The 26,786-nt window shown below is 36.9% G+C and overlaps 1 protein-coding gene across 2 annotated transcripts in view; it reads right to left on the bottom strand.

Annotated features, from left to right (window-relative positions):
- The window catches only part of ARHGAP24 (Rho GTPase activating protein 24), a 468,734-nt gene that overhangs the window by 36,106 nt on the left and 405,842 nt on the right, over positions 1-26,786 (bottom strand). For both annotated transcript variants that reach the window (XM_058547442.1, XM_058547443.1), the window contains one exon: positions 20,563-20,770. In XM_058547442.1, the coding sequence (XP_058403425.1) occupies positions 20,563-20,770 (208 nt within the window). The remainder of the gene's footprint in view (positions 1-20,562; positions 20,771-26,786) is intronic.

Raw genomic sequence — 26,786 nt, 5'->3', positions numbered from 1 at the left:
CATACACTGCTCTGTCTACTGAGTTCACCAGGACATAGAAAAGCAAATCTAAAGGTAGAAAACAGTTCCAAACTAAACTAAACATCTACAAGAAAAGTCTGGTTCTGTTCAAACTTATTTTCATATGTATCTGTCAAAACTGGTACACTTTTTGGCGGTGAAACTTGAACCTGGTTAAACTGTCACAGCTTATTGTACAGTTATGTAAGTGTCACCACTGGATTACATATAACACCAAAAGACAGTTTTACCTCCAGGCAAAGTCCTGGACTACACTGAATCAGTGCTTGTCCCAAACAAGTCTCTTAGTTTAAAAGTAATGATGGCAGAGAACTGCATGATGACTCCTGCTGTACAACGACTTGTTCCCCTACCCCCAAATTCACATGTTAAAGCCTTTGCCTCTGATGTGATGGTGTTTGTAGATGGGGCTTTTGGGAGGTAACTAGAGGTAGATGAGGTCATGAGGGTGGGACCCTGGTTTGATGGGATTAGTGCCCTTATAAGAAAAGACATCAGAAGGCTTGCTCCCCACCCTCTTACCCCCACACATAGGCAACAAAGGAAGGTTATGTGAACACTCTGGTGAGAAGGTGGCCATCTACAGCTAGGCAGAGAGCCCTTACCAGAACCCAACCACATTGACACCCGATTTCAGACTTCCAGTGTCCTGAACTGTGAGAAAATAAATGTCCACTGTTTAAGCCACCCAGTCCGTGGTATTTGTTAGGGCAGGCCGAGAGCTGACTAAAACAATCCCCAAATCTGCGTTCAGAGATTTTACCTTTAAAACTATTAATGGTACTGTTAAAGTATCAGGTAATGAAATGTTAGCAGAAAGATAGAAACACGCTTTCAGATAATGTAGATATATGGAAATATCGTCAGACAGACCAATGCGATACAGAGGAAAGGGTTAAAGGGTTTCCCTGGTTGCACCTGGAAAGTTTTTCAAAATAGTAATGATTGGGTCCTATATACCCTTATATATAATTGGTCTGGCCTGAAGCCTGGGCAGTGAGAGTTTTGAAAAAGCTCCTCAAGTGATTCTCACATGCTGCCAAGGTTGAGAAGCACTAATACAGAATGTACTTGAGGTGGAAAACTTCCAAGGAAAGGAGGCAGTTCCAGTGTGTAATGGTCACAAGTTTAAACATGGCCACTCTGTCATCCATTAGAGCCTACAAGCTACACACGTATCTCTCCCATGTTCCCTGATGGAATAGTGGTGGGAGGAATGGTGTTCATGCTTAAACGTGTCACATTGACTTTTTCTTTCCTACTTTTAGAATTACTTATGTTTATAAATGTATGCGTGTATAGATTTCTCCCTTACAGTGCTAATTACATAAAAAGGACATTTGACAGTTTGATATATAATCCAACATACCATACACATGAGCATGTGCGTGTACACATGAGTGTACACATACACACACACTGACACACCTACATGTGTATAAGATACTCAAGGTAACAAAATACCCTGTTGTGTAGCTGTAGGAAGAGATTGTTTTGAGCATCTCAGTTTTGTGAGTCCAAATAATAGACCCATGAAATAAAAAGTAGCTACATTCCCAAACTGAAAAAAAAAAAAATTCATGGATATGTGTCCGTGTGCTCCTTCTGACAATTCTTTCCTGTAAGTCTCTCATCTCACTGTTTCTTTGACACCTCACTCACCTTTCCCTTCCACCTCTTTACCCTCTCCCTCTCTGGCCATCATTCCTTACCTGTCAGCTCCCACGCTTTTCTTCCTCTGTTGGCTGCTAAGTGTTATTTTCCTCAGCTCTATGCATACTCCCTGGGGAAATTCACGAGTTCAACTACCACTTTCTTACGATGACTACAAAGCATATATCTCTATGCCAGACCTTCCATTGAATTCTTAGATGTTCTGTACATACTTTGAACTCCATATATACAGATCTGGACAACAAGAAAAAAACTCTTGCAATAAAAGCATTCCTCCTTTACCATTTTCTCCACTATGGATGGCATCACTATTCACACAAACAAGCAAGAAACCTAGAAGTCAACTTAAATTTTGCTCTTCCTGAGACTCTAAATCTACCAGTAATTGGTGAATCTCAGACTGAGCTGCACACTGGAATCATCTGGAAAGTTTTTAAAAATACTAATGACTGAATCCTATATATTCTGACAAAATAGCTTATGAATCCATTCCCTCTTCAGCAGTCTCATAGACGCTGCTCACGTTCAAGTTCATATCACTCACTTCCATTAATGTAACAGCAAATTAGCTGATCTCTCTGCTACAAGCCTATCTCCCCACTCCCAACCCCTTGAACATGCACGTAGAAGTGGTAATTTTCAGCAACAGATAAATATAAATAACAAATAAAATGCTTTGTGGTAGAGCTTTTGAATACCACATTTGAATACACAGGTCAAATGTCTAAGCATGTATAGATAAATATGCATCACACAGAAACGTATATGCTTAATTTATAGACATTTTACAGTCATCAGAGTCCTCATCATTTATTTAGTTTGGGTTAGTATGTTTGAGAGCACTGATTCACTTTATAAATATCCATACTCTAATCTGTGTAAGTAAATTAAAAATTTATACCAAATATTGGAAATAAAATCTGACTTTCTCCATTGTAGCCCCAAGGTGCTTTCGTCAGTGAGGACAGGCTAGTGGGCTTGAGACGTTTGCAAGGCTTGATGGAGAATACTCAGAGAAGTTTCCTTGAAGCAATATTACATCAGTACAAGTCTATGTTAACAGGCTACCTAGAACATACATGTGCATTCAATTCCAACAAGAATAACAAAAACCTTAATTACAAAGTTCATTAACATGACTATTAAAAGGAGTTAATGTGTCCCTCCATATCTAGTCATTTTGGACCCAAGGTTCAATGTCATATCCAAATTTAACTTAGGAGTAGCATTCAAATGCACATGATAAATTTTTATACTATAAATGAGATTAATATTTTCCAAACTCTTAAGAGCCAAGTTATAACATAATCCATAAATTTCTCCCATAGAAATTAAATCTGAAGTCAATGAAGCCACAAAGATTTTCCTATTAAACGAAGCTCCAATTCATATCAATAATGTATACAAACGCTTAGAATAAGTATTGATATAAGGAATTGTTTGAAAGTCACCAATGATAAAGAGATTATAGATAGCCTTTTTTCAAACCACAGAGAATCTTTTATAAGTGTATGTGTATATCCACATACTATATATACATATATACACATACTACACACATACACATGTATTACATACATACATATATATATAGTTCTTTGTAGAATTTTTTAAAACATATCCAATGAGTTCTATGGTATGAAGAAAATCAATCCAGGCTCTCCTTGATTGACTCTATATGTTGGACTTTGTTCTCTTCTCAGTGCCAGCAGATCTTCATTGCATTTATTTATAACTGCTTCAGGAGAAAGCTCAAGCCTTGGAGGTTCCACTGAGTATCTATAGTTGCCAACGGACGAAGTAGTTAGTTTGCTCAGGATTTTTAATAAACATAGACATTCTGAATCTAGGTTGGGAGTCACAATGGACTAATATCCACACACGAACATTTTCTCTGGCTGTTCTGTGGAATATAATTTCCTAAATTCACAAGGCATAAAATATATGCCAAGAAATACAAGAATGATTAAAATGATTGAGAGGTTATTGCCAATTCACATAACCTATTTTCAGGTGGATATAAAGAAACTACTCACAGTAAGAGATATAAGAAAACTCATTTACAGCAACCTTACAATTATACTTAACAAACAGCACTACTCAATGGATTACACGACTATAGTTTGAAAGAGGTGAGCTGAAACATTTCTTGCTCGCCTCATATCTCCCCCAGGAATGGCTCAGAAATAAGGACGACTGGAAAACAATCACACACAATCTCTAAGTACACTACAATTATGCAATTATCTAAGTAGATAATGCAAATAATTGGCTTTCATTTCTTGCTTAAATGGGATATGCTGTCTTTCCTAACATTTGACTCCTGATACACCGACACCGAGGGTATCCTTTCATTGAGAGTTCACATGACTCTACTAGTTCTTATGTCTTTATGTTAGTAAACATGTGTACTGGAGACTTCATCACATAGCCCTTTCTTGCTTCAGTTGTACCAGGACTGAAGTGCTATGTGTTGTAATTTCAGCTTCATATGGTCTTCAAAATCTTGGCAAACAGTTAACGAACTTGGCTTAGGTAAAATAAAGAAGTTAGGGCTATATTTAGTTACTTTACCATTTTATGTTGTCTGCCTACGTGTTTTTCCCTTCACTAAACTCTGCTGATGGAGCTTCAGAAGAAACAAAGGAAATTTAATCATTATAATACATTCAACAATTTATTTGGGGGGAAAGGCGTCGATTTTAGATTATGCAACCAAGGATTTCCTAGAGAAGCATTATTGATGTTCTGATGCTGAAGGTGTATATTTATGCTAAAAAATATTTTAAAAATTTCCCTAACATTTAAAACCCATACACATACTTTAATATTTCTATTTTAAAATAAAAAAATAAAATAGAACCAACTATCGCAAACAATTTTTCTAGCTAATGAAGACTAAATAGAAACTAAAGTTTCCTTAATATATGTATTTGTTCTTGTTAATGTATCCCTAAGCCAGCCCCGGCGGTCTAGTAGTTATTATTCAGCACTCTCACCGCTGAGGCCTGGGTTCATTTCCCGGTCATAGAACCACACCACCCAGCTGTCAGTTGTCATACTGTCATGGCTGAGTGTTTCTGTGATGCTGAAAGCTATGCCACCGGGATTTCAATTACTAGCAGGGTCACCCATTGTGGACAGGTTTCAGCAGAGCTTCCAGACTAAGACAGACTAGGAAGAAGGACCTGGCCACCCAATTCTGAAAAAATTGGCCATGAAAACCCTGTGAATAGTAGCAGAGCATTGTCTGATACAACGCCAGAAGTTGAGAGGATGATGCAAAACGACTAGGCAGGGTTCCACTCTGCTGTACACAGTGTCACTCGGTGTTGGAATCAACTCAACAGCACCAACAACAAAGTGTGTCCCTAACAATGACCCTATTACATGTTGCCCATTTCCTTCTGTAACTATCACAAGTTTGGAGATTTTTGATTATCTGATTCTGGGAAGAACAATAAAGGATGCAAACATTCTTTTCCAGAAAATTTATTTTCTTTCAATAAAGTCAATAAGGTAGAAAACAAAACCTTTGTGCCCTATGAAGCAGACGAGTAAATAGAGGCCTAGTTTTACATTGTTGAATCTCTAACTCATAGTGTTAGAGGGAACTTAAAAGGATTTTGTGGTATATTCAGGTGAGTCTACAAATCACACCAAAACCATTCAAGTTCATGCAAAACTTGTTCCTTCTCTGCACACTTCAACAGTCTTTTATTACAACACAAAAGCATTGTCAAGGTATGGGCTAAATTATACCATCCAAGTTTATTAATGTGTGTGTGTATGTGTGTGTGTGTGTGTATGCTGCGGGAAAGGATAAAAAGCTTTAAAAGAATCCACTTACATATTTATTGTGGATCTCATATTAAAATGCTGCCATGCTCTTTGTTGGAAAGGATACAGATATTTATTATATTGTGCTGTTTTCTTCTTGGACCATTTTTAATAGAAGTCAGTGGGAAGAAAGGAGGGTGAACAAAATTGTATTGAGAAGAAGTATGGGTTTTTGTTTTTTGTATTGTTGTTGTTGTTTTCTTATAAATCAAAATCTAGTTCACTTCGAGAGTATTCATATATACGAGAGCATTTCTGGAGTACAAAACAAATAAAGGTACTGGTCCTAATTTAGAGTTGTGGCTTTTATGAAATTATAAACTCATTCATAAGATTATGACTCTGTACCTTGACACAGGCAGGTATTTTGCTTTAGTTGACAAAAATGATATTCTAACAGAATTTTAGAAGTTGTTTTGAAACATGACAATTTTCAAATTTCCTAAATTCAAATCTATGAAAATAATCACACGTGTTGTCTACTTATTGAGGTACCAGAAATACTGGCATTCTTTCATTCAACAAGTATACTCATAACATACCCCTTGTATCCATTTATTCAACAAAGATTTATTGAGTGCCTACATTGTATCAGACATTGTTCTAGGTGTTAGGGATAAAAAAAGGTGATCGAGATTCATAAAATTCTCTATTTTATTTTTTGTTAATATTTTAGTTATATGTGTAGAGTTTTACTTTCTGAGTATAGAGTTTTAACTGAATATCCACTGCTATATCATCATGGACATGTATATGCATGCTCCCATGATATTACAGATGTTTACCTCAATCCTAAGTAGATACTCCCAGAACATTATTATTGATTCTTTAGCAATTTTTCAACCATTTCTTTATAATAAATTATCAAGATAATCAGAAAAATCAAACATTTTAAAACCATGTGCCTTCTAAAGTACATATATGAATGGCTCATAAGCACATAAAAAGATACACAACATCAGTAGTCACAGGGAAATGCAAATTAAACAACGAGATACCATTTCACACTCACTCTAATGGCCAGAATAAAAAATTGGAACACTTATACATTACTGTTGGAAATATAAAATGGTGCAGTCACTCTGAAAAGCAGTTTGGCAGTTCCTCAAGGGTTAAACATAGATATGACCCAGCAACTCCACTCCTAGTCACAGACCCAAGAGAAATGAAAACATACGTCCACACAAAAACCTGTACATGCATGTACACAGCAGCACTATTCATAAAAGCCAAAAAGTGGAAACAACTTATGTCTGTCATCTGATGAAGAGATAAACAAAATGTAGTATATCCACAAAGCGAAATTCTATTCATCAGTAAAAAGGAATAAACTACTGATAGACGCTACAACATGGACGAACCTCAAAAGCATTATACTAAGTCAAAGAACCTGGATGCAAGAGAGCTTATACTGAATGATTCCATTTATATGAAATGTACAGAAAAGGAAAAATCTATAGAGACAGAAAGTAGATGGGTGGTTGCCTGAGGAGGAAGGGCTGCTGGGAATAACAATAAATGGCAAAAGGGATCTTATTTGAGTGATGAAAATGTTCATAAACTGAGACATGGTAATGGTTGCAAGACTTGGTAAATTTGTTAAACATCATCGAATTGTATCCTTGAAATGGATGAATTACATGATACGTAACATATGACTCAAATTTATTTCAGAAAATATATGGTTCTAAGGGATGCATACTCACAGAGCTCACACAAGAATATTACAATCTGACTTGTAAGACACAAAACACACACACTTTCAGAACACAAAACCTTACAGGTATCTTTTTTCTTTTCAGTAGAAATTGCCACAGAGCTTTCAAAACAGAAATGAAGATATCTGAGATTAATACACTGAAGAGTTTATGGTTAAGCATTAGCTTCTGTATCACACAGGTTCAAGCATGTTACTTTTCCTTATCATATAAAATGTTAGAATCGTCAACAACATGTTACTTACAATGACAATAAATATTCTAAGTATCTCATTCACATTATGCCATTTACTCTTGATGTTTCTGTTCCATTTTGTTTAATTTTTAAGTGCATGAATACAACCCTTTCGGGTTAAGCATTATTATTTCCATTTTACATATGAGGAAACTAGAAGTTTTGAGAACTAACTAGTCCCAGGTTGTTAACATAGGCAGTAAAGGGTGGGCCTGCCTGTCCTCAAAGCCTGGATTCTTATTCCCACACCGCTTCCTTGCAAATAACACAAACACCAACTGCTAGAGATGCCAAATACTGGGAAACTTTTTGGTTAATTGGCTATTTTTATTCATAACTTGAGCTGGTTCCAGTGGACGTGAGCCCAAATTCTTCAAAGATAAATTGAAAGGAAAGCAAAATTCATGCCCCTGGCTTCAGATGTACAGGCTTTTTAGATACATCACCAAGAGAGTAAAGCACAATGAAACATGACAGATTTCTAGCTAACAACCTGTCCTACACAAAATATTTACTAAATACCCATTCACGTGAGTATTTTCCACATCCGAGATATTTTCCCTTGAAGCTTATTCATTTTTCAGACCATGGTGTGTTTACAAGGGGAGTTCATGGAATCCTTGCAAGTTACACCCATTGTTCAAATTAGATAAGACGCCAAGGGTTCAGGGAATGGGCCTGTCAGTGCTAGTGAAGAGTGATCTGATGGCATTTCCCAAAGTGCGGGCTCTTCCAAGTAAGGAGCCACACAAACAAGATATTAAGTGACATCAAATCACATAGTAGGAACATTAGTCCTTTTATGGTTATCTTTCAATTCTCCTGATTATGTCAAGTAGGAAGTACCAGTTGGGAATGAGAGAAGTGTTAAAGTGGGACTAACACTTGCCAATCTCCATTTTCATCAAATAAACAGAGGCCCTTAGAGTCAGAGCCTTCGGAGAGCAGCTGTATTCAGCTGGCATTTAATAATATGCTTTGTTGTCATGGCATTGATGCTATATTGACCTTGTATTTACGGCAAGTGGTGCTAGTTTTCAACTGACAATAATGATATCAAGTTCATTTTACAACAAAAGTGATAAAGAAAACAGTGAATAAATTTAAAGAAAATATCAATAAATCTAGTACAGGTGTTATATGGATACGGCTAAAATCATGATGGTGTTATGTGAATGACAGATGTTTGAGAAGTGCTCTAAAACAATGGTTATCGAATCTTGTCACGCCATCATAGTATCTAAGAACTGCATCAAAAAATAGGAACATTAAGAGTTACCATAGCTAGACAGCTGTTCAGGACTTTAGAGGGCTGGCTCCTCTCTTGACTTCAGAGAATCATTTAAGGTGCTCAAAATAGGTAGCCAGTTTACCACTCACACATTTGGGGTTTGCCTTCGGCAAACTCCTGGGAGTCTGTTCTTTGCTTTTTCAACTCTTTATGTATCCACATGCCCTCAAGCTACCACTTGCTTTCTTCACTTTCCTCCATCAAACCCTACCCTTAGATCTTTTATTCACACTATGATACAAAGGCTCTATAACTGTACAGTCTGCTCCTGAACTCCTCACTGTTTGAATTTTTACAAGGATCAGAGCATAAAGGTGCAGGGATGTACTTTACAGGCTGTTCTAAAATGTCAGGCCTGTTTCAGCAGATAGCAAAGTATATTTTTTACACATCAACTGTATATCTCAGAAAACAATTTATCTTTCACGCTAGCATAAGACTGCCTAGCCTTGTCAGAAGTAACATGTTGCTTCCAATAATGCCATGGGGTTGATTTTTTTTCTCATTTCATGTATGAGAAAACTGAAGCACATCACTTCAAATGGGCAATTTGCCTTTACCCCACAGTCCTGCAGCCTATAGTCTGGCTACTGTTTCCAAGTTATGGTTTAAGGACCATGCATATAAGAATTACCTGGGGATCTGTTCGAAATACAGATTCCTAGGTATCATCCAACCCTTTAAATCAGAATGACAGCCAATGGGGTCTAGGCATTTGAATCTTAAGCTACCTCTGTAGAGATATCTCTGTCATTCTGATGCAGACCAATGTTTGAGTATCTCTGCTATGTCTGCAGTGCTCCCCACTTTCAAGTTTACTTTTTATAACTCAGGTCAATGAAGGCTCAGTGCTATATTGCTACCCAGAGGATAAAATTAAAATACGTGTCTTGCTTTTCTGTCTTCTACATTTTAGGCTGTGGGAGTTTTTTCATTTTATCTCTGAAGACGTGCAGTTTGTTCAATGGTCCTAATTCAGTCACCAAAACAAATAAATAAACAAAAGGGGAGAAGAGGAGAAGGAGGGACGAGGGCAGAATGGAGTGGGTATGTGTGAGGGCAGCTGGAGTACCCGGGACAGCAGCTGCTTCACGGGATTCTTGGACAGAATGTGTAAAACCACTGGCTCCTACAGCTTTCTGTCCTCGCTCTTGAACGCCGTGTTGTAAGTGCATAGTTATTTTGTTGCCGAGCACCACCACGTGGGTGCCCCATGATGGTGACACCCACAGGACCGTTCTTGATCCTACCTTTCCAGCTCTTCCAAAATGTATCTTCTCTAACAGCTGATGCCACCTGGAGAGCTTGGGAAACGAAATAACACTCCGCTTCCAATCGGATTTTACACATTCTCTATTTTATTGTGTCTCCTCTAAGTGGGGAAGTTTAATATAAAATTTTGCATTTTAATTTGTTTTCATTCCCAAATTAAAACAATGAAGAAAAGAATGGTTAGGAACTAGGATATCTGTTGTTTCTTTACAGTTGACATAAGCTGATAAAATACAAATTAGTTCAGGTCAATGAGAATGTCCTTTCTCACAAAATTCACTTTGGCCAAGGAATCTGTGGGAACTGTAGGAAGAATAAGTCACGCATACATAAAAGTCTTAAACTTGGACCTCAGAACTGGAAAAGTAGCATTTGATGTAATTAAAGAAGAGCAGACAGTGCATGATTTAATAAAAGTTGGCACACGTACTTGCGATCTCTCTAAATTCAAAAAATGTTCCACATTTCTTTTTCTCAAGTCATCTTTTTTTTTTTTCTTCCCACAGGACAATATATTTCTTCTCACTTAAATATGAAATATTATCTTCCAAACCCCAAATAGATCCAAAGCTTCAAAAGCACAGACGCTCATCAGCATAGGACTGATGCGTGCAAGACATAGAAAGCAGCAACAGAGGCAGAACTAAACAAACCAATGTACTGAGATGATAAATTATTATATAGTCCTTGAGAACATATTCGTGAAAACTACTTAGTGACATAGGAAGTTGTTCATGATATAGTGTTAACAAGAAAAGGCAAGATGTAAAAATTGTGTGATTCCAATACCTTGTATATATATATATCTGTATTTTGATATATCTGTCTAAGTCTCTACATATCTACTTATTTATATGTTATATGTAGCAAGAGCTCTCTGGATTTGCTTAATTTTGAAATATTCATCATTCCTTCTTATATTCTTCTATATTCTAAATTGTATACAAAATGTTTTAATTTAAAATATGATTTTAATAATATTTAAATTAAATTTTCATAACACTTTATACTGTTATAATTTTAAAATGTTATTTAAAAAGTTCACTTTAGGGGCCGGCCCCATGGCCATAGCAGTTAAGTTGGCACATTCTGCTTCAGCAGCCCGGGGTTCACAGGTTCGGATCCCAGGCACAGACCAACGCACCACTTGTCAGGCCATGCTGTGGTGGTGTCGCATACAAAATAGAGGAAGATGGGCACAGATGTTAGCCCCGGGCCAATCTTCCTCAGCAAAAAAGAGGAGGATTGGCAACTGATGTTAGCTCAGGGCTAATCTTCCTCACACACACACACAAAAGTTCACTTTAAAAATCAAATTTCATGGCTAAATATTAGAGCTATAATATTAGGCCTTAATATTAAAATTAGAGATTATCTTTGCAGAATTCCTGTGAGAATTTCTTTCCAGATTTTAATAAATATAATAATGAAAGCTAAATCCTGTTGACTTTTTTAGTGAGATACAAGCATTTTTAGAATAAACAAAGAAAAATATTTATTCATTGTCACTCTTTAACACATTTCACAATGAAAAATTTTTGTACTTTGCTTTACATCCTAGTATCTATTCAAAACATTATGCACAAGCTGTATTTTTTAACCTATTGTTTTTTTTCTTAATCATTTTGATGGTGAACATTGCTGTGAGTAACTTGAACTAGGGAATGTTCCCAGGCAATTTGTCTCCACATCCCAAAAACTGAAACCCAAGCTAGAACTTGGTCATGTGAAATTTCAAACTCAGCCAATTAACTAAAAACATGGATGGGGCAGAACACTCTACTTGGCCACTTTTCTGAAAACAATCTCATTCTCCTTGGGAAATTATGGATTTTTATTCCCCTACCAGTGTAGTGTACAACTACATTTTGCCACAAATATGTTTCCATCTTCTTTTTATTTCATGGCTCATGGACCTGGGAATCCTTTTTTTTAATCAGCAGAATCCAGGAATTTGCAAATCTGCCTCTCTGTGAGTGAGAGACTCAAGCTTGACAATTTATTTATCAAAACAAGGATATTCAGATGGGCAGAATGTGATACTGTGATAATAAGAAGAAATATATATTTTAGTTTTTGTCCCTGGCTCCTAGCCACAGCTCCCCAAACCCTTGTAATTTCCTAAATAAGAGCAAAAGAAGTATCTTTTGTTATAATATTTGGTTTTTACCCCCAGTTCCTGAAATAGTTCTGGAGTAACAAGGTGAAAGGCAAGTCTTTTGTTATTCATAACAAGCCCCCCTCAACTACACCTGAGTTTAAGTTAATGGGGTGACTTCTGGAAAGCTCCTAAGGAAGGTAGGGTACCAGAGGAACAAACCATGTGATTAGAGGGTTAGAACTTTCAGCCCTACCTCTCAACCTCTGGGAGCAGAAAGAGACTAGAGATTGATTCACCAATGGCCAAGGATTTAATCAATCATGCCTATGTAATGAAGTCTCCATAAAAAATTCCTAACTGAAGGGGTTCAGAAAGCTTCTGGGTTGGTGAACACATCCTCGAGCTGGGAGAGGGGCACATCTGGAGAGGGTGTGGAAGCTCTGCATCCCTTCCCCACACCTTGCCCTATGCATCCCTTCCATCTGGCTGTTCCTGAGTTGTATCCTTTTATAATAAACTGGTAATCTAGTAAGGAAACTGTTTGCCTGAATTCTGTGAGCTGTTCTAGCCAATTATTGAACTCAAGGAACCTCTAATTCGTAGCTGGTTGGTCAGAAGCACAAGTGACAGCCTGAGATTTGAGATTGGCATCTGAAGTGGGGGGAGGGCAGCCTTGTGAAACTAAACCCTTAACCTGTGGGGTCTGCACTGTCAGTGTCCACCAAGAACTGGAAAATTTCTTGGTGTGGAAAACTCACATATTTGGTGGCAGAAGTGTTCTGTGGGTGGAGTAATGGAAAATAGTAGTTTTCTTTTACCGAGTTACCTTTTTTAACATGTAAATAATATTATTTCATTTACTTGCTAAAAATATTTCCATGGATTTCTATTTCACTTAGAATAAAAGCTAAATTTCTCATCATAATCTACTGGGCTACTGGATCAACCTCTTCCACCTCATCTCCAAGGACTCTACTCATCACTCACTGCATTCCAGCCACAAAAGATTTCTTTATGTTCTTCAAACAAGCTAAGCTACACCTGTCTCAAGGACTATGTACTTGCCATTCTGCCTGAATGTGCCCCGACCATATCTTAGGTTTAGCAAGCTTCTTCTTGTCATTCAAGCTAAACCCAAATGTTACATCCTCAGGAAGGAGAGGTTTATTATCACCACTTCACTCCTAATGTATTAGCATGTCATCCTTATCATTCTTTGAAATTATTTATATATTCATGGTTTATTGTTTATCCGCCCACCACTAGTAATGCAAACCCCAGAAGAGAATGGACTTTGCCTATCTTTTTCACCTAGAACAGTGTCTAAAACGTAGTTAACGCTCCAAAAATTATGTGTTGAATGAATGAATGAGATAGATTGTCTCCAAAGGTGACTGTCAATAATTTCTCCCACCCCAATGCATGCATGCTACTCTTTCCATCAAGAAGTAGGGTCAATTTTTAATCCCTTTTAATCTGAGTTGGCCTTATGATTTACTTTCAACCAATAGTATTCAGTGGATGCAACATTGTGCCAGTTCTGGGCCTAGTCCTTAACAGGCCTTGTAGCTTCCACTCTTTGGTCTTTGAGTCCTGAGACACTGCGCAAAGAGTTCTAACAACTGGCTAAAGAGAGAAGCTGTGAAGGATACAAGACTACAAAGAGACAGAGAGAGGCTCAACTGGCCATCAGCCATTTCAGCCAGCCAAGCTCAGGCACCAGTCTGAACGAAGCTCTCTTGGATACTACAGTTGTACTAGATCATGGCAACCAGCACCATGTCTCAGCCGAGCACTGCCCAAACACAGAATCTGAAAAGGTTGTTGTGGTTTTAAAACAAAAAAATTTGGAGTGGTTTGCTATGCAGCAATAGATACTTGAAACAGTCATTGGTACCAGAAATTGGGTGCTGCCACAACAAAAATCTAAAATACATGGTATTGGCTTTAGAATCAGGCAGAGTCTGAACAGTCAGTGAGTAGACTATTAGTAAGAACTGGAAAAGCAATGAGAAATTGCCATCAGAATCTAGAGAAAGGTTCATGCTTATTAAGCATGGTGGAAAAATTAGCAAGACTATTGACTGTAGTAACTCGGAACATAAAAAATGTGCTTGATGAAGCTAAAAAAAGAACTGTTCAACTTTGAAGAAGAATTTGGCGAAACTATAGTGGCCCCAGGACAGTGTCTCCAGCTGGTAAACTATTCTCCAAGTAAGAAATGGCCATAGAGCCATGATAAAATCCAAGGTGCCGCCAGTAAAACATGACCTAAAGGGGAAAACCAAATGATAGTGTGACTGTCAGATCTCTGCTTAAAATGTCTGAAAGATTTAAGGTAGCACTTCACAGATTCTCTCTGCAATACAAAAGGATTTAGAGGAATCTTAAGATTGTTCTGCAGCATGCTGACTCATAGATCGAATACAGAAGGACCTGACATAAACGGGTTGAGTGTGATTTTGTTGCACCAAGTGGATTATAATTTGGCACCTATAAGGTTTTTAAAGGAATTACGGCAACGTGGAATAAAAGGAATAGTATCAGTTCAGAATGAAAAGAGGCTTTGGGCCCCCAACTTTTCGTGGGAAGGAAGCAGGCTGAGAAACTACTCAACTAGAAATATGAGCTATTTCTTATGGAAGAAGGTAAGTCTCATAGAGCAGAACCAAGAGTCCAGAGGCAGACCAAAGAGCAGAGAAGAGCCCAGGCTAGAGAACCAAGAACTAATCTGAGAACATTTCCCATCCCCAGGGAAGGAGCCCTGACAAGTGTCAAGCAGGATTTCACAACTGCTGTGGAGGAGAATCTGCGTGCAACCTCCACGGAGTAACAGGTATCAGATCTGCTATAAAAAATGAGAAAACTAGTCTAACTACATGAAATATCTGTTTTTAAGATATTAGACAACAAATAGTGCAAAAACGTGACCCTTGAGAGTACGGAATCAAATGAGGTCAGTCTTATGATTACTCTAGCATTTACCAGACCCTGGGACAGGGACAGGGATCCTAAACAGGGAACACCAGCCTCACTGAGCAAAGGACAGAGACTGCAATTTGGGAAGGTTGCAGTGGCTGGTATTGTGGTGCAGACTACTGGAGAGCAGGGAGATTTGCAAAAAAAACTTCTTGAAATCTACATATAGGTCTTCTTGAGTCTTCACCTAAATACCTAGAAGAGAGTGCACAGGGTAGAACTCCACAGGGCTCAACAAAGAACCAGAGAGAGAACTACTAGGGATAAGGGAAGAGAAGAGAAAAACAAAGAGAGAGACAATCAATGACTCTAAAACTAGTTCTTTTAAAAGTTTAATAAAATTGATAACACACTAGATAGATTAAGAAAAAAGATGTCACAAATTGTTAATATCAGGAGTAAAAGAGGGGTTATCACTGAAAGTCTACAGATATCTCAAAAAAAAAAAGAAAAGAAAAAAGGGATATTATAAACCACTTCATGATAACGAATTTGAAAGGTTACATGGGATGGACAAATTTCATGAAAGATGCAAATTACCCAAATTGGCACGAGAAGAATTAGAAAAGCCATATCTAAAATGTTTCCCACAAAGATAAGTTCAGGACTCCATGACGTCACTGGTAAATTTTATCAAAGATTAATGGATGAAATAATATAAACCACACAAACCCGTTCATAAGACAGAGGTAGAGGAGACACTTTCCAAGTAATTTTGAGGCCAGAATTTCTCTAATAACAAAGCTAGTCAAAGACATTACAAAAAAAAAAAGAAATCAATAGGTAATAGCCCTGATAAATATAGGCCCCAAAATCCTCAATGAATTATTTGCAAGTCAGATACAGTAATATATTAAAAGGGTAATGCACCACAACCAAATGTGGTTTATCCTAGGAAAGCAAAGTTAGTTTAACATTTGAAAATCAATCAATGCAATTTACCACATTAACATAATAAAAGGGAAGAATCAGATAATTTCCGCCCCAAATGCAGAAAAAAATGGATTTGATAAAATCCAATTCTCATTCATTATTAAAATTGTTAGCAAACTAAACATAAGGACATTTTCAAACCTGACCAAGGGCATCTACAAAAAACCTACAGCTACCATTATACCTAATAGCAAAAGACTGAAAACTTCCCTCTACATATAAGACAAGCTTGTCCACTCACTACTATTGTAGAAGAGTTCTTAATGAGTACAAATAAGTAAGAAAAAGGAAGACATAAAACTCTCATTGTGTACAGTCAACAAGATCATACATATAAAAAATCCTACGGGATCTAAAAAAAAAAACCACTAGCACTAATAAATGAATTTGCCAAGTTTGTAGGACAAAAGATCTATATGTAAAAACTCAATTGTAATTATATCATCTAGCAGTGAGTAATTAGAAAATTAAATATAAAAAACAATTCTATTTACAGGAACATCTATAAACATTAAATAGTTAAGGATAAATTTAACAAATGGGACAATATTACATTGAAAATGACAAAACATTGCTGAAATACAAAAAGTCCTAATGAAATGAAGAGATGGGCTATATTCACGGATTAGAAGATTTCATATTTTTAAGATGTCAATTTTCTCCCAATTGATTTCTAGATTCAGTGAAATTTCTGTCAAAATCCTAACAAGCTTTTTTATAGAAACAGACAAGCTTATACTACTTTTTTTTTATGGGGATGCAAATGACCTAGAATAGCCAAAACAATCTTGAAAAAGAAGAACAAAGTTAGGGGATTTACTCCACTTGATTTCTAGACATTGAAGCTATCGTGATTTTCTCCAAAAATAGTCTTCCACAAATCCTTCCTTTTCTGTATATGCTTGCTGCTCTTTCCATCAAGTGGTGGAGTTTATTCAACTCTTCCCCTCAAATCTCAGTTGGTCTCTGTCTTTGTGACCAGCTTGTGCCAATAGAATGCACCAGAATTGACACTGTGGTATCTGGACCTAGGCCTTATGAGGCCTACAAGCTTCCATTTTTACTCTCTTACAACCCTGAACCATCCTGTCAATAGGTCTGACTAATTTGCTAGAGATAAAGAGATCCACATAAAGAGAAGATCTGTTGGATGTGAGACTACAAAGAGAGAGAGAGAAGCCCAAGCAGCCTCCAGCTGTTTTAGCCATCTCAGTCCAGGCTCCAGACACACGAGCGAAGCCATCTTGGATTCTTCAAACCTAATTGATCTGCATCAATCAATACCATGTGGAGAAGAAATGAGCACATCCTGGCCAAATCCTGCCCAAATTGCAGAATCACAAATAAATAATTGGTTATTATTGTTTACAATAAAGTTTTGGGTGGTTTGTTATGCAAGTGTAGAAACCTGAAATAATGAATGACGAAGCAAATGGATGACACTTCCTTTTTCTCAGAGTGTGCTAGCCACATTACCATATTGTGTTTGCTACTGAAATACTCTCTGCAACTCTCTTCTACAGGTTTTCTAGTAACAGGTAGCTTCTGTAATTACACTTCAGAAATTAAAAGGTAAGGAAATTTTTATGCAGCATTATTATCAAGTAATTAAAAAGATCTTTCTGATTAAACTTCCGATTATACAAGTAATATAAGTTTATTGAAATTACAGTAGAAGAAAAGGGAAAAATCACTCATTATTCCACAAAATCAACGCTTATCTTTTGTTACATTTTTTTTTTTGTGTGAGGAAGACCAGCCCTGAGCTAACATACGATGCCAATCCTCCTCTTTTTTGCTGAGGAAGACTGGCCCTGGGCTAACATCCGTGTCCCTCTTCCTCTACTTTATATGGGATGCTGCCACAGCATGGCCTAACAAGCGGTGTGTCGGTGTGTGCCTGGGATCCGGACCAGCGAACCCCGGGCCACAGCAGCGGAGCGCGCGGACTTAACCGCTTGTGCCACCAGGCCAGCCCTTGTTACATTTTCTTCAGTCTGCTTATGCATTGACACATTCCATACAAAAAAATACATTTTTCATAATTGGGATCACATTTTAGATAAAGATCGCACCATATTTCTTTGCCAGCCCACAGTCATCAAGAATTTGATTTGGAGATAATTGTTTTCAGGGCATATCTCTTCTTACGAGTATCCTAAAATACATAGAATATCCCTCCATTCTTCCATATTAGCAAAGATTTGTTATAAGAACCAAATCATAAACGCCTGTAGTAAGATAATTTTTAATAAATATGCTTTTGCTATGATGTCATCTGCATGTATTTAGGCCACATGTAAGTATATGAAAAAGGCCACTGAAATTTATCAATGTCACATGAAATTCATGGTAGAGGACATTTATCCCATTATACAATATTTTATTATGAGGAGTCCATTAACAAATTTCTTTCTAATTTTGGAATGAAAAAATTGCATTTTTCCTAGATAAATCATTGTTTGTGTCTTGTGAACAAGCCTGAACTATGCAACTACTGATCTGGTTTTCCTTTTTCAAAGTATAGGATACAGACATGGGGCTCCCCTGCAAAAAGTATATCTATAGTCTTGAAATTTGTTCTCTGACCCTAGTTTCGAATTTATTTATTTACCTCCACATTTAATTTTTTTTCTCTTGGAGAGAATTTATAAATCTTTATAAGCTTCCTATAATACTTTTTGTAAATAGGTACGATTTTAATCAATTAATTGTTCCTGCCTTATTTTTCATTATTATTTTCATTTATCTTATATAATTAGCCAAACTTTTAACAACTGTATATTATTTTATTATATGTGTGCACTACCATACTCTACTGTTGGAGATAAGAGATTGGTTTTCATTTTTTACTATTATAAAAATTATAATAAACTAATTTGCACTTAAGTTTTTTTCCACGTATCTGATTTTTTTCTAGGACTGAAATTTCCTGCTTACAGGGTCTTGAAATAGATTACCAAATTTCTTTAGAAAGACTATAACAATTTGCACTCTTGCCATCAAGGTGCCTACTCAGCACTTCTTGCCAGCACTGAGTATTATCATTGGTCAGATTTTGTTAACGTGACCAGTAAAAGTGCATTAAATGACTTAATGTGCATTTCTTGGATTATTAGTGAGAGCCCATACTCTCAACAATGCTTCCTTGTTCTCATATCATGTATTCAAGCATCTTCTCACCTATCTGTTCTGTAGATCTGTGTCTATCCTTGTGCTAATTCTATACTTTCGAAGAGAAATAATACATAGTAGGTAATTTTCAATGTTCAAGTACCAAGACTATTCTCATCCACAAAGTCCAATACTGAGAATCTCTCCTAAGAAATAATCCAAAAATAGAAAATATTTGTGTGAATGTATACCCACTACAACATTATTTACAATAGTGAAAAAAGTCACAACATAAATGGCCAACAATATAGAAATGGTTATCAACAATATACCATAGAATGAAATATTAGATATTAAAAATTATGCTTACAGAGTTTGTCAATGATAAAGTGTTAAGTTAAAATATATTGGAATAAAAGGGCATTTTTCAACCATTAATACAGAAAAATCTCTCCTACACAATATTAAGTTAATAATACTAAGATAAAAGATTATTTTTTTCTACTAAATTAAAAAATGTGAAGAGAAGGAATAATTCACAAAATATTAATAGTATTTAACTCAACTAGTGCAGTTATGGATGCTTTATACTTTCTTCTCTGGAAGTTCGACTATTTCCTGAATTTCATGACGCTATACTTCTCCTTGTTTCTTTGTAAATCTATTTTAGATTAAGGTGGAGCTATATATTTAAAAATATAACACTTTTATTATTATTATAAAAAATGGTTATTTTTAATTACATTGCCAATATCCCAATCTCTACTTTTCAATACTTTTAATATCCCTTAGCTGAAAGAATTCAAAAAACATCAAACAAGAGAAGACTCCTGTTTTATTTTATTATTTTTTTTTTGTGAGGAAGATCGGCCCTGAGCTAACATCTGCCAATCCTCCTCTTTTTCCTGAGGAAGACTGGCCCAGGGCTAACATCCGTGCCCATTTTCCTCCACTTTATATGGGACGCCGCCACAGCATGGCTTGACAAGCGGTGCATTGGTGAGTGCCCGGGGATCCGAACCCGGGCCGTCAGCAGCGGAGCATGCGCACTTAACTGCTATGCCACGGGGCCGGCCCCAAAGAAGACTCCTACTTTAAAAGTTCACTTTTCCAATGCAAAAGTTTAAAATAGTTTTAATTTAGGACCAAAGGAAAAGAATAAATAATAATGTTTTAAGGGGAAAAACGTATTGAAGAGAAAGACATTGAGAACGTCAAATTTTTGACTCTGTAACTTAATAAAAACAATCCATCCTTGTGTGGCCATATAATCCATCTTCTAACTGTTACGTCAACTAAGATTATGCCATCTCAGCTCACTGCATCCTTTCAGTTCAATTTGAATTTCTCGGTGAAGGATATATAGTAAAATCTTGAAATCTACCTGTCAAATGATGGCTTCTCTCCACAGTCAAAGGCATCCTGGAGCTCCTTAACAAGATTAGCCTGGCCTGGCAGTCGGAAGAGACCCTCTTCTTTCAGTCCCCTTTGTCGGATAAAGTCCACACACTGCTCCACCAACATTGGAGCCAGACGGTTCCCATATCTTTTCTCATAACGGACAGTATCTTCCAGTTTCTGTCCAAAAATGCCTGGAGAAATAAAAGATCACAATGAATTTGAGAAATTTATCTCTTCCCACTTTGTTGCTTTCTTTTTTTTGTTTGTTTTTTTAATTTTTTGTTTATTGCAGTAACATTGGTTTATGACATTGTAAAAATTTCAGGTGTACATCATTGTACTTCTATTTCTGCATAGATTACATCATGTTCACCACCAAAATACTAATTACAACCCATCACCACACACATGTACCGAATTATCCCTTTCACCCTCCTCCCTCCCCCCTTCCCCTCAAAAAATCAAGGATAGAACTACCATATGATCCAGCTATTCCACTGTTGGGTATTTATCCAAAAAACTTGAAAACACCAATTTGTAAAGGTACATGCAGCCCTGTGTTCATTGCAGTGTTATTCACAATAGCCAAGACTTGTTGCTTTCTTTTAAAACTCAATGTAAAGGAAAAACAAAGACTGGAATGCTAGCAAGCACTTAATATTTGGTAGTTCACATGATTACAGAATCAAATTCATTATATACAATTATTCAAACGAAAAGCGTTTACCTTATGCTGCCTTTTACCCTGTATTGCATATTTAGCCCAAAACCAAAATAGAAATATGGAGTTTGAGATGTCCAGTTGAAATAAGAAACATCGCAAAAGATACAATTTTAGCTTTGGGTTTTTCTTTTCTTTTTTTTTCCTTCTGGGAAAGGAATTGTATTCAAAAGCTTAAAAGCAGAAATATTCTACAGACGATAGTCAAATTCTACTTCTGTTACAATTTTAACTTTATGTCCAATTTTCATTTAGTCTAAATACTGTTCATTTCTCTGTTCACCTTTGGTTTTGAATCAAGTGATCATGCCATGATTATAATCAAGGTGATAAAGCCAGAAAAAGAAACCCAGAAATTTTTGTCCATATAAAATATTTCAGACAGTGTTTGCTTTTTAAAACCTTAAACAATTAATTTATTTGAAAAGGAACAGTTTGATTTATGAAGCAGTGCACACCAAAAGTGAGGAGGCAGGATCACGGTGATTTGCCCTGACAGGGAGGCATGTTTGATCACACACTGTCTAGAATTGCCAGTACACGGCGTTAATAAAAAGCAGGCCAATTTTTATTAGTTTTATTAATGATTTTAAAATACCTACAAATGATGCATTCCTTGATGCACGCATTTGGGGCTGAACATTCCCTCTATTCACCCTTGGTACCCCACTGATTAAGAAACAGTGCCTCTAAAATATATTAATATGAGGGGGTAGCTTCGCAAAAATGATCAACCTATGAGAAAAGCGGGGTGGGAGGGAGCCAAAAAAATATGACGCCAATGTTCCTGGATGGGATGAATATCACTAAACAGTTTTACTGGTCTAACGAGTTTCATAAAAAAGTGGAAAAATAGTGTTGCATGTTCAAATTATGTAAGACTCTAGAATGTTTGGGGAATTATTTCAAAACCATTAGCTTATGGATTTGACAATAACAACATATGCTTTACCTCCCTATCCATAAAATAATTTATGGATGGATGTAGTAATGCAAAACCACATTCCAAGCAATAAACACTTGTTACCAAAGAGAATATTCTTAGCCTAGGTAGAAACAATAACACAACAAGAAACCAAACTATTCTACACCAGCTATCAAATCTAACACTAATGGAATTCATACATTCCTTTTAGGAAAAAAGGTTGAGTGACCTAATATTAATATTCAAGTACAAATAAAGCAGAATTAGAAAATGGCATTCTATAAGGGCGGTGAAGATTAAAGCAGGTAACAAGTCTATTAAGCTTAGTTTGTAGACTTTGGAACAAGCAGTTTCTTGATAACGGTGTGTCAAATATTGTTTGCTAACCCAACAGACATTCACACCTCTATTTTCTCTTGTTATCTCCACTTTAGAGGCTGGAAAATTAAATACTTCTCCCACTTCCCAAGAAGTCTTCTGCTGCCTCTAGAAAACTTTGTTTTCTTGATGAAAGAGAAGGACATGGCTGGAATTGCCAATCATTTCTTTCTTCTATCATGAACTTGGACTTGGTATCTGTCAATCAAAGAGACATTTTTTGGGCTGGCCCGGTGGCTTAGCAGTTAAGTGCGCGCACTCCGCTGCTGGCGGCCCGGGTTCGGATCCCTGGCGCCCACCGACGCACCGCTTCTCCCGCCATGCTGAGGCCGCGTCCCACATACAGCAACTAGGAGGATGTGCAACTGTGACATACAACTATCTACTGTGGCTTTGGGGAAAAAAGGGAGGAGGATTGGCAATTGGATGTTAGCTCAGAGCCGGTCTTCCTCAGCAAAAAGAGGAGGATTAGCATAGATGTTAGCTCAGGGCTGAGCTTCCTCACAAAAAAAAAAGCCATTTTTTGACCATTAGGCAATAACCACAAGGGGAAGGCTGAAAGATTTAGAGACAATGGGGCTGAAATCATCAAATCACTGACCCAATACCAGCAGCACCTTCCTCCAGAATTTTTTTTAATGTGAGAAAAATAAGTCCCTGTGTGTTTAAGCCACTGTTTGCTGGATTTTCTGTTACTCGCAGCAATGCAGAATTCTAATCCATAGTGTGGTGATAATGATTTTGAAGATATCCTAGTATTTTAATAAAAAAGCTTGCACATTGGTTTTGAATGAAGAATACTGACTCTTTTTCTGTGGAGTTCTTTGAAAACAAATGTGACGCTTATTTACTTGGCATGTTTGGATTTTGTGCTGCCAAATTTAAGGAAATAGCCTTGCAAAGGCACGTATAGATTATTAAAAAAAATAATGTTGACATTTGGGAATAAATCTCATGTATCTGTGATTTTCCACTTATTGCTCTGGATTGATAAATATATTACGTAAGGTTTCTCTCTAAATCCAGCAGAAATCTACTAAAAATGTTCCAAGTGAACCTCTATGTGCGCTACAAATGAGAACCAAACTTCCAAGGTCTGGTTTATGCAGTAACGAAAAATAGTCAAACATTCTTTTCTTAAAACTCTCAGGATTTCTTTTTTCCCAACAATTTATGGAAGTGATAAAGGGGGAAGTTTGCTTCATATAGATACACTGGTTTCCTCTTTTTTTTTTTTCTTGTACATACAGGCTTGCCTTTATGATAAGAATTGACTTGAGAGGTATAGCAAGAAATTAAAAGCCAAAAGCCCTAAGATCCTTCAATTTATTAAGTACACATTATATACTAAGTCCTTGACGTATATTCTCTCATTTTCAAAATAAATATATAAGATAGCTATTCTATACAGGAAGAAACTGGAGCTCAGAGAGATTAAATAAATCACCCAAGGTTAGTTACACAGCATAAAGTGGCAGAATGGAAGTCCACATACAGATTTATTCAGCCTTAAAACCTTTGCTCATTCCTGAAAACCAGTCCTCCTCCTTTTTATTTAATCACAATTACCATGTGTCTTCATTTTTTAGTAATTTAAAATATTAGTAAATTCTAAAATTGAGTCAAATAGCTTATATTTTCTGTGCTCTAAAAAGTGATAATAGCTAAGCAGTACTTATGTATGCCAGGCATGGGGACAAGCATTTTATCTACATTTCTTTCACTGAAAACTCACAGCACTCTAGGCACCAGCATTATTCCCATTTTACTGAAGAAGAGACTGAAGCACAGAAAGGTTGAGTAAGTTGCTGAATGTCACACCGCTAGTAAATGGTGGAGCCAGGATTTGCTCAAGGCTGTTGGATTCAAAGGCATCTTGCATCTATCACACAATACTGTGTAGTGTGCATAATGGCTGAAAAACTGAGCTATGGAAGAAGAAAACTGTGTTTACTAGCTTTCCTACCTCAATTCCTGCCATCACACTAGGAGGGGTAATTTCTGCTGAGAAAATGTAAATTTGGAGGGAGGTCAAAAAAAAAAAAGAAGGAAAAACATTCTGAACATTTAGCGAGCATCCCGACCAAGGAAACGATTTCTCTTATGTAAAGAGCTATGTCTACTTAGCTATATAATATGTAAGAGAGTTAAAGCACGTAGACAATATGTACATATGCTTAGAAATTCCTGTGGAAAAATAACAGTTTTCTGCTCTTGATCTGGTTTTGGAAAGAATTACAGCAGATGTAGTCTTCCCATTCTGTAGCACTGGAAATAGAATGTCCCAAACGTTCCCAGCTTACAGCGGTAGGTGTGAGTTAACCTCCTGTATGAGAATGGCTTTTATGAGAAAAGTTAGGGGAAAAACTATTTTTAAAAAGCTGTTTCATTTAGAATTTTCTTTGAGGGAGCAGTGAAATTTCAAATTCTAAAATTAACAAAAAAGCACAAGGCTCATGAGCTATCCCCAACTAGAAGCATGGGGAAAAGAACACAATGATTAGTAGATTATTAACAAGAATATTCCCTGTGGTGTAAATCATGCAAATGGTCCCAGCAAAGTCCATTTAGATTCCAGGGAGGTTTCACACCCCTTGACAAAACCTTTCCAGCAATTTCTGGGTGATGACGGTATGTCATGCATACTTCCCCTGGAAGTACATTGATCGTGTCATACAGCATCATCCACGCCATGACTTTTCACTGGACTGAGAAAGTAAATCACCCAGTTGAATTTATTACACCTGTGGGCGACTGTCTCAACTGGAGACAGGGAGCGAGAGAGAGAAAAATCTAAACATCCTTCAGCATTTGTGAGACGACACCTTCGCAGGTGATTTATACACCCAATAGCTAGAGGCAGCCTACGAAGTGAGTGAGTGTGATCAGATAAATATAAATTCCATCCTTCTTAAAAATGAATAAACCAACAAACACAAAGCCAAAGCTTCTTGGACTCTCTGTGCCCTGTAATTATTTATTGTCTTTGCTCCTCAATTCCCAGTGAGGTATAACTCTGGCTCCATTGCATCACTTTCTATCCTCTTGCTGATCTACGCAGTTTGGCCTCTGACACCATTACTCCACTAAAAGATCTTTTTCTATAGTCACCAACAAACTTCCTAGTTGTCAAACCATTGACAGTCAAATTTATTTTTTGTATTACTTCATGCCTCACTCCTTTTAAAACTATCAATCTCCCTCTTCTTCCTGACGCTTCTCACATGTTACATAATCCTTGCCTTCCAGAATGTTCTTCTCAGTCTCCTTCTTGACTATGCTACCTACTACATCCTTTTCATATGTTGGCTGGTCCTATCTTCAGCCCTATTTTAACCCCACTTGATACAATTTCTTTGCTGGACTCCACTCAATCTCATTGTATATCAATTATTACAAGATTTATATCTCGATTTGGACCACTCTTACGATCTCTAGCATTGGATATCTAAAAGTCCATTAGACTCTTCAACACGGATATCTCAAAACATTCTCTAACTGGCCAAGTCATTTTTCTTCAAAACCTGTTTCTCTTGTAATTCTGATTTTGGTTATCAGTGCCAGCCATCCCCTAAAACCATTGAAATGCCATCTGACAGTCAACCTAGATTCCTCCTTCCTTTATGCCTCTCATTTAATCACACACTGGTCTCTTCCAAATTCATGGTCACTACATTAGGTTAGATCCTCAATATTTCTTAAATAACTTTTTGAAGGGCTGAGTCCTCAATTCAGGCAAGTGCTGCCATAGCAATCCTCATAATATTTAAACTGGATCACACCATTCTTCTGCTTCATTTCTTCCCACGGTGCCCACTGGCCAACCAAACTCCTTTTCATGAAATACAAGGTCCCCACAGTCTGATCTCTGCCTTTTTCATCCACCACTCAACAATAAACGTTTGGGTAGCACCCACTGGGTGCCAGACACTGTACCATATCCACCCTCATTTCTACTGCTTCCTCACCAACAACATGCTCTCTAACTATACTGAATTATTTGTTGTTTCCTAAACGTAACATGACTTATCACATCTTCAGGCCTCCTTCTAGAAGGTAGGTCCTGCTGTCATGGGTCAGCCTAGGAAAACTTACCCTGCAAGATTCAACTCATATCATCTTCTGTGTGAAGTCTTCACTAACATTCCCTCACTCCCACCCAAAATGCAAAGCTTGACATGTT

Source organism: Diceros bicornis, chromosome 8, assembly GCF_020826845.1.
Source record: "Diceros bicornis minor isolate mBicDic1 chromosome 8, mDicBic1.mat.cur, whole genome shotgun sequence".
In the NCBI taxonomy this organism is placed as follows: Eukaryota; Metazoa; Chordata; class Mammalia; order Perissodactyla; family Rhinocerotidae; genus Diceros; species Diceros bicornis.
The sequence above is the reverse complement of the archived record's forward strand: the minus strand, read 5'-3'. Positions and strand labels throughout refer to the sequence as shown.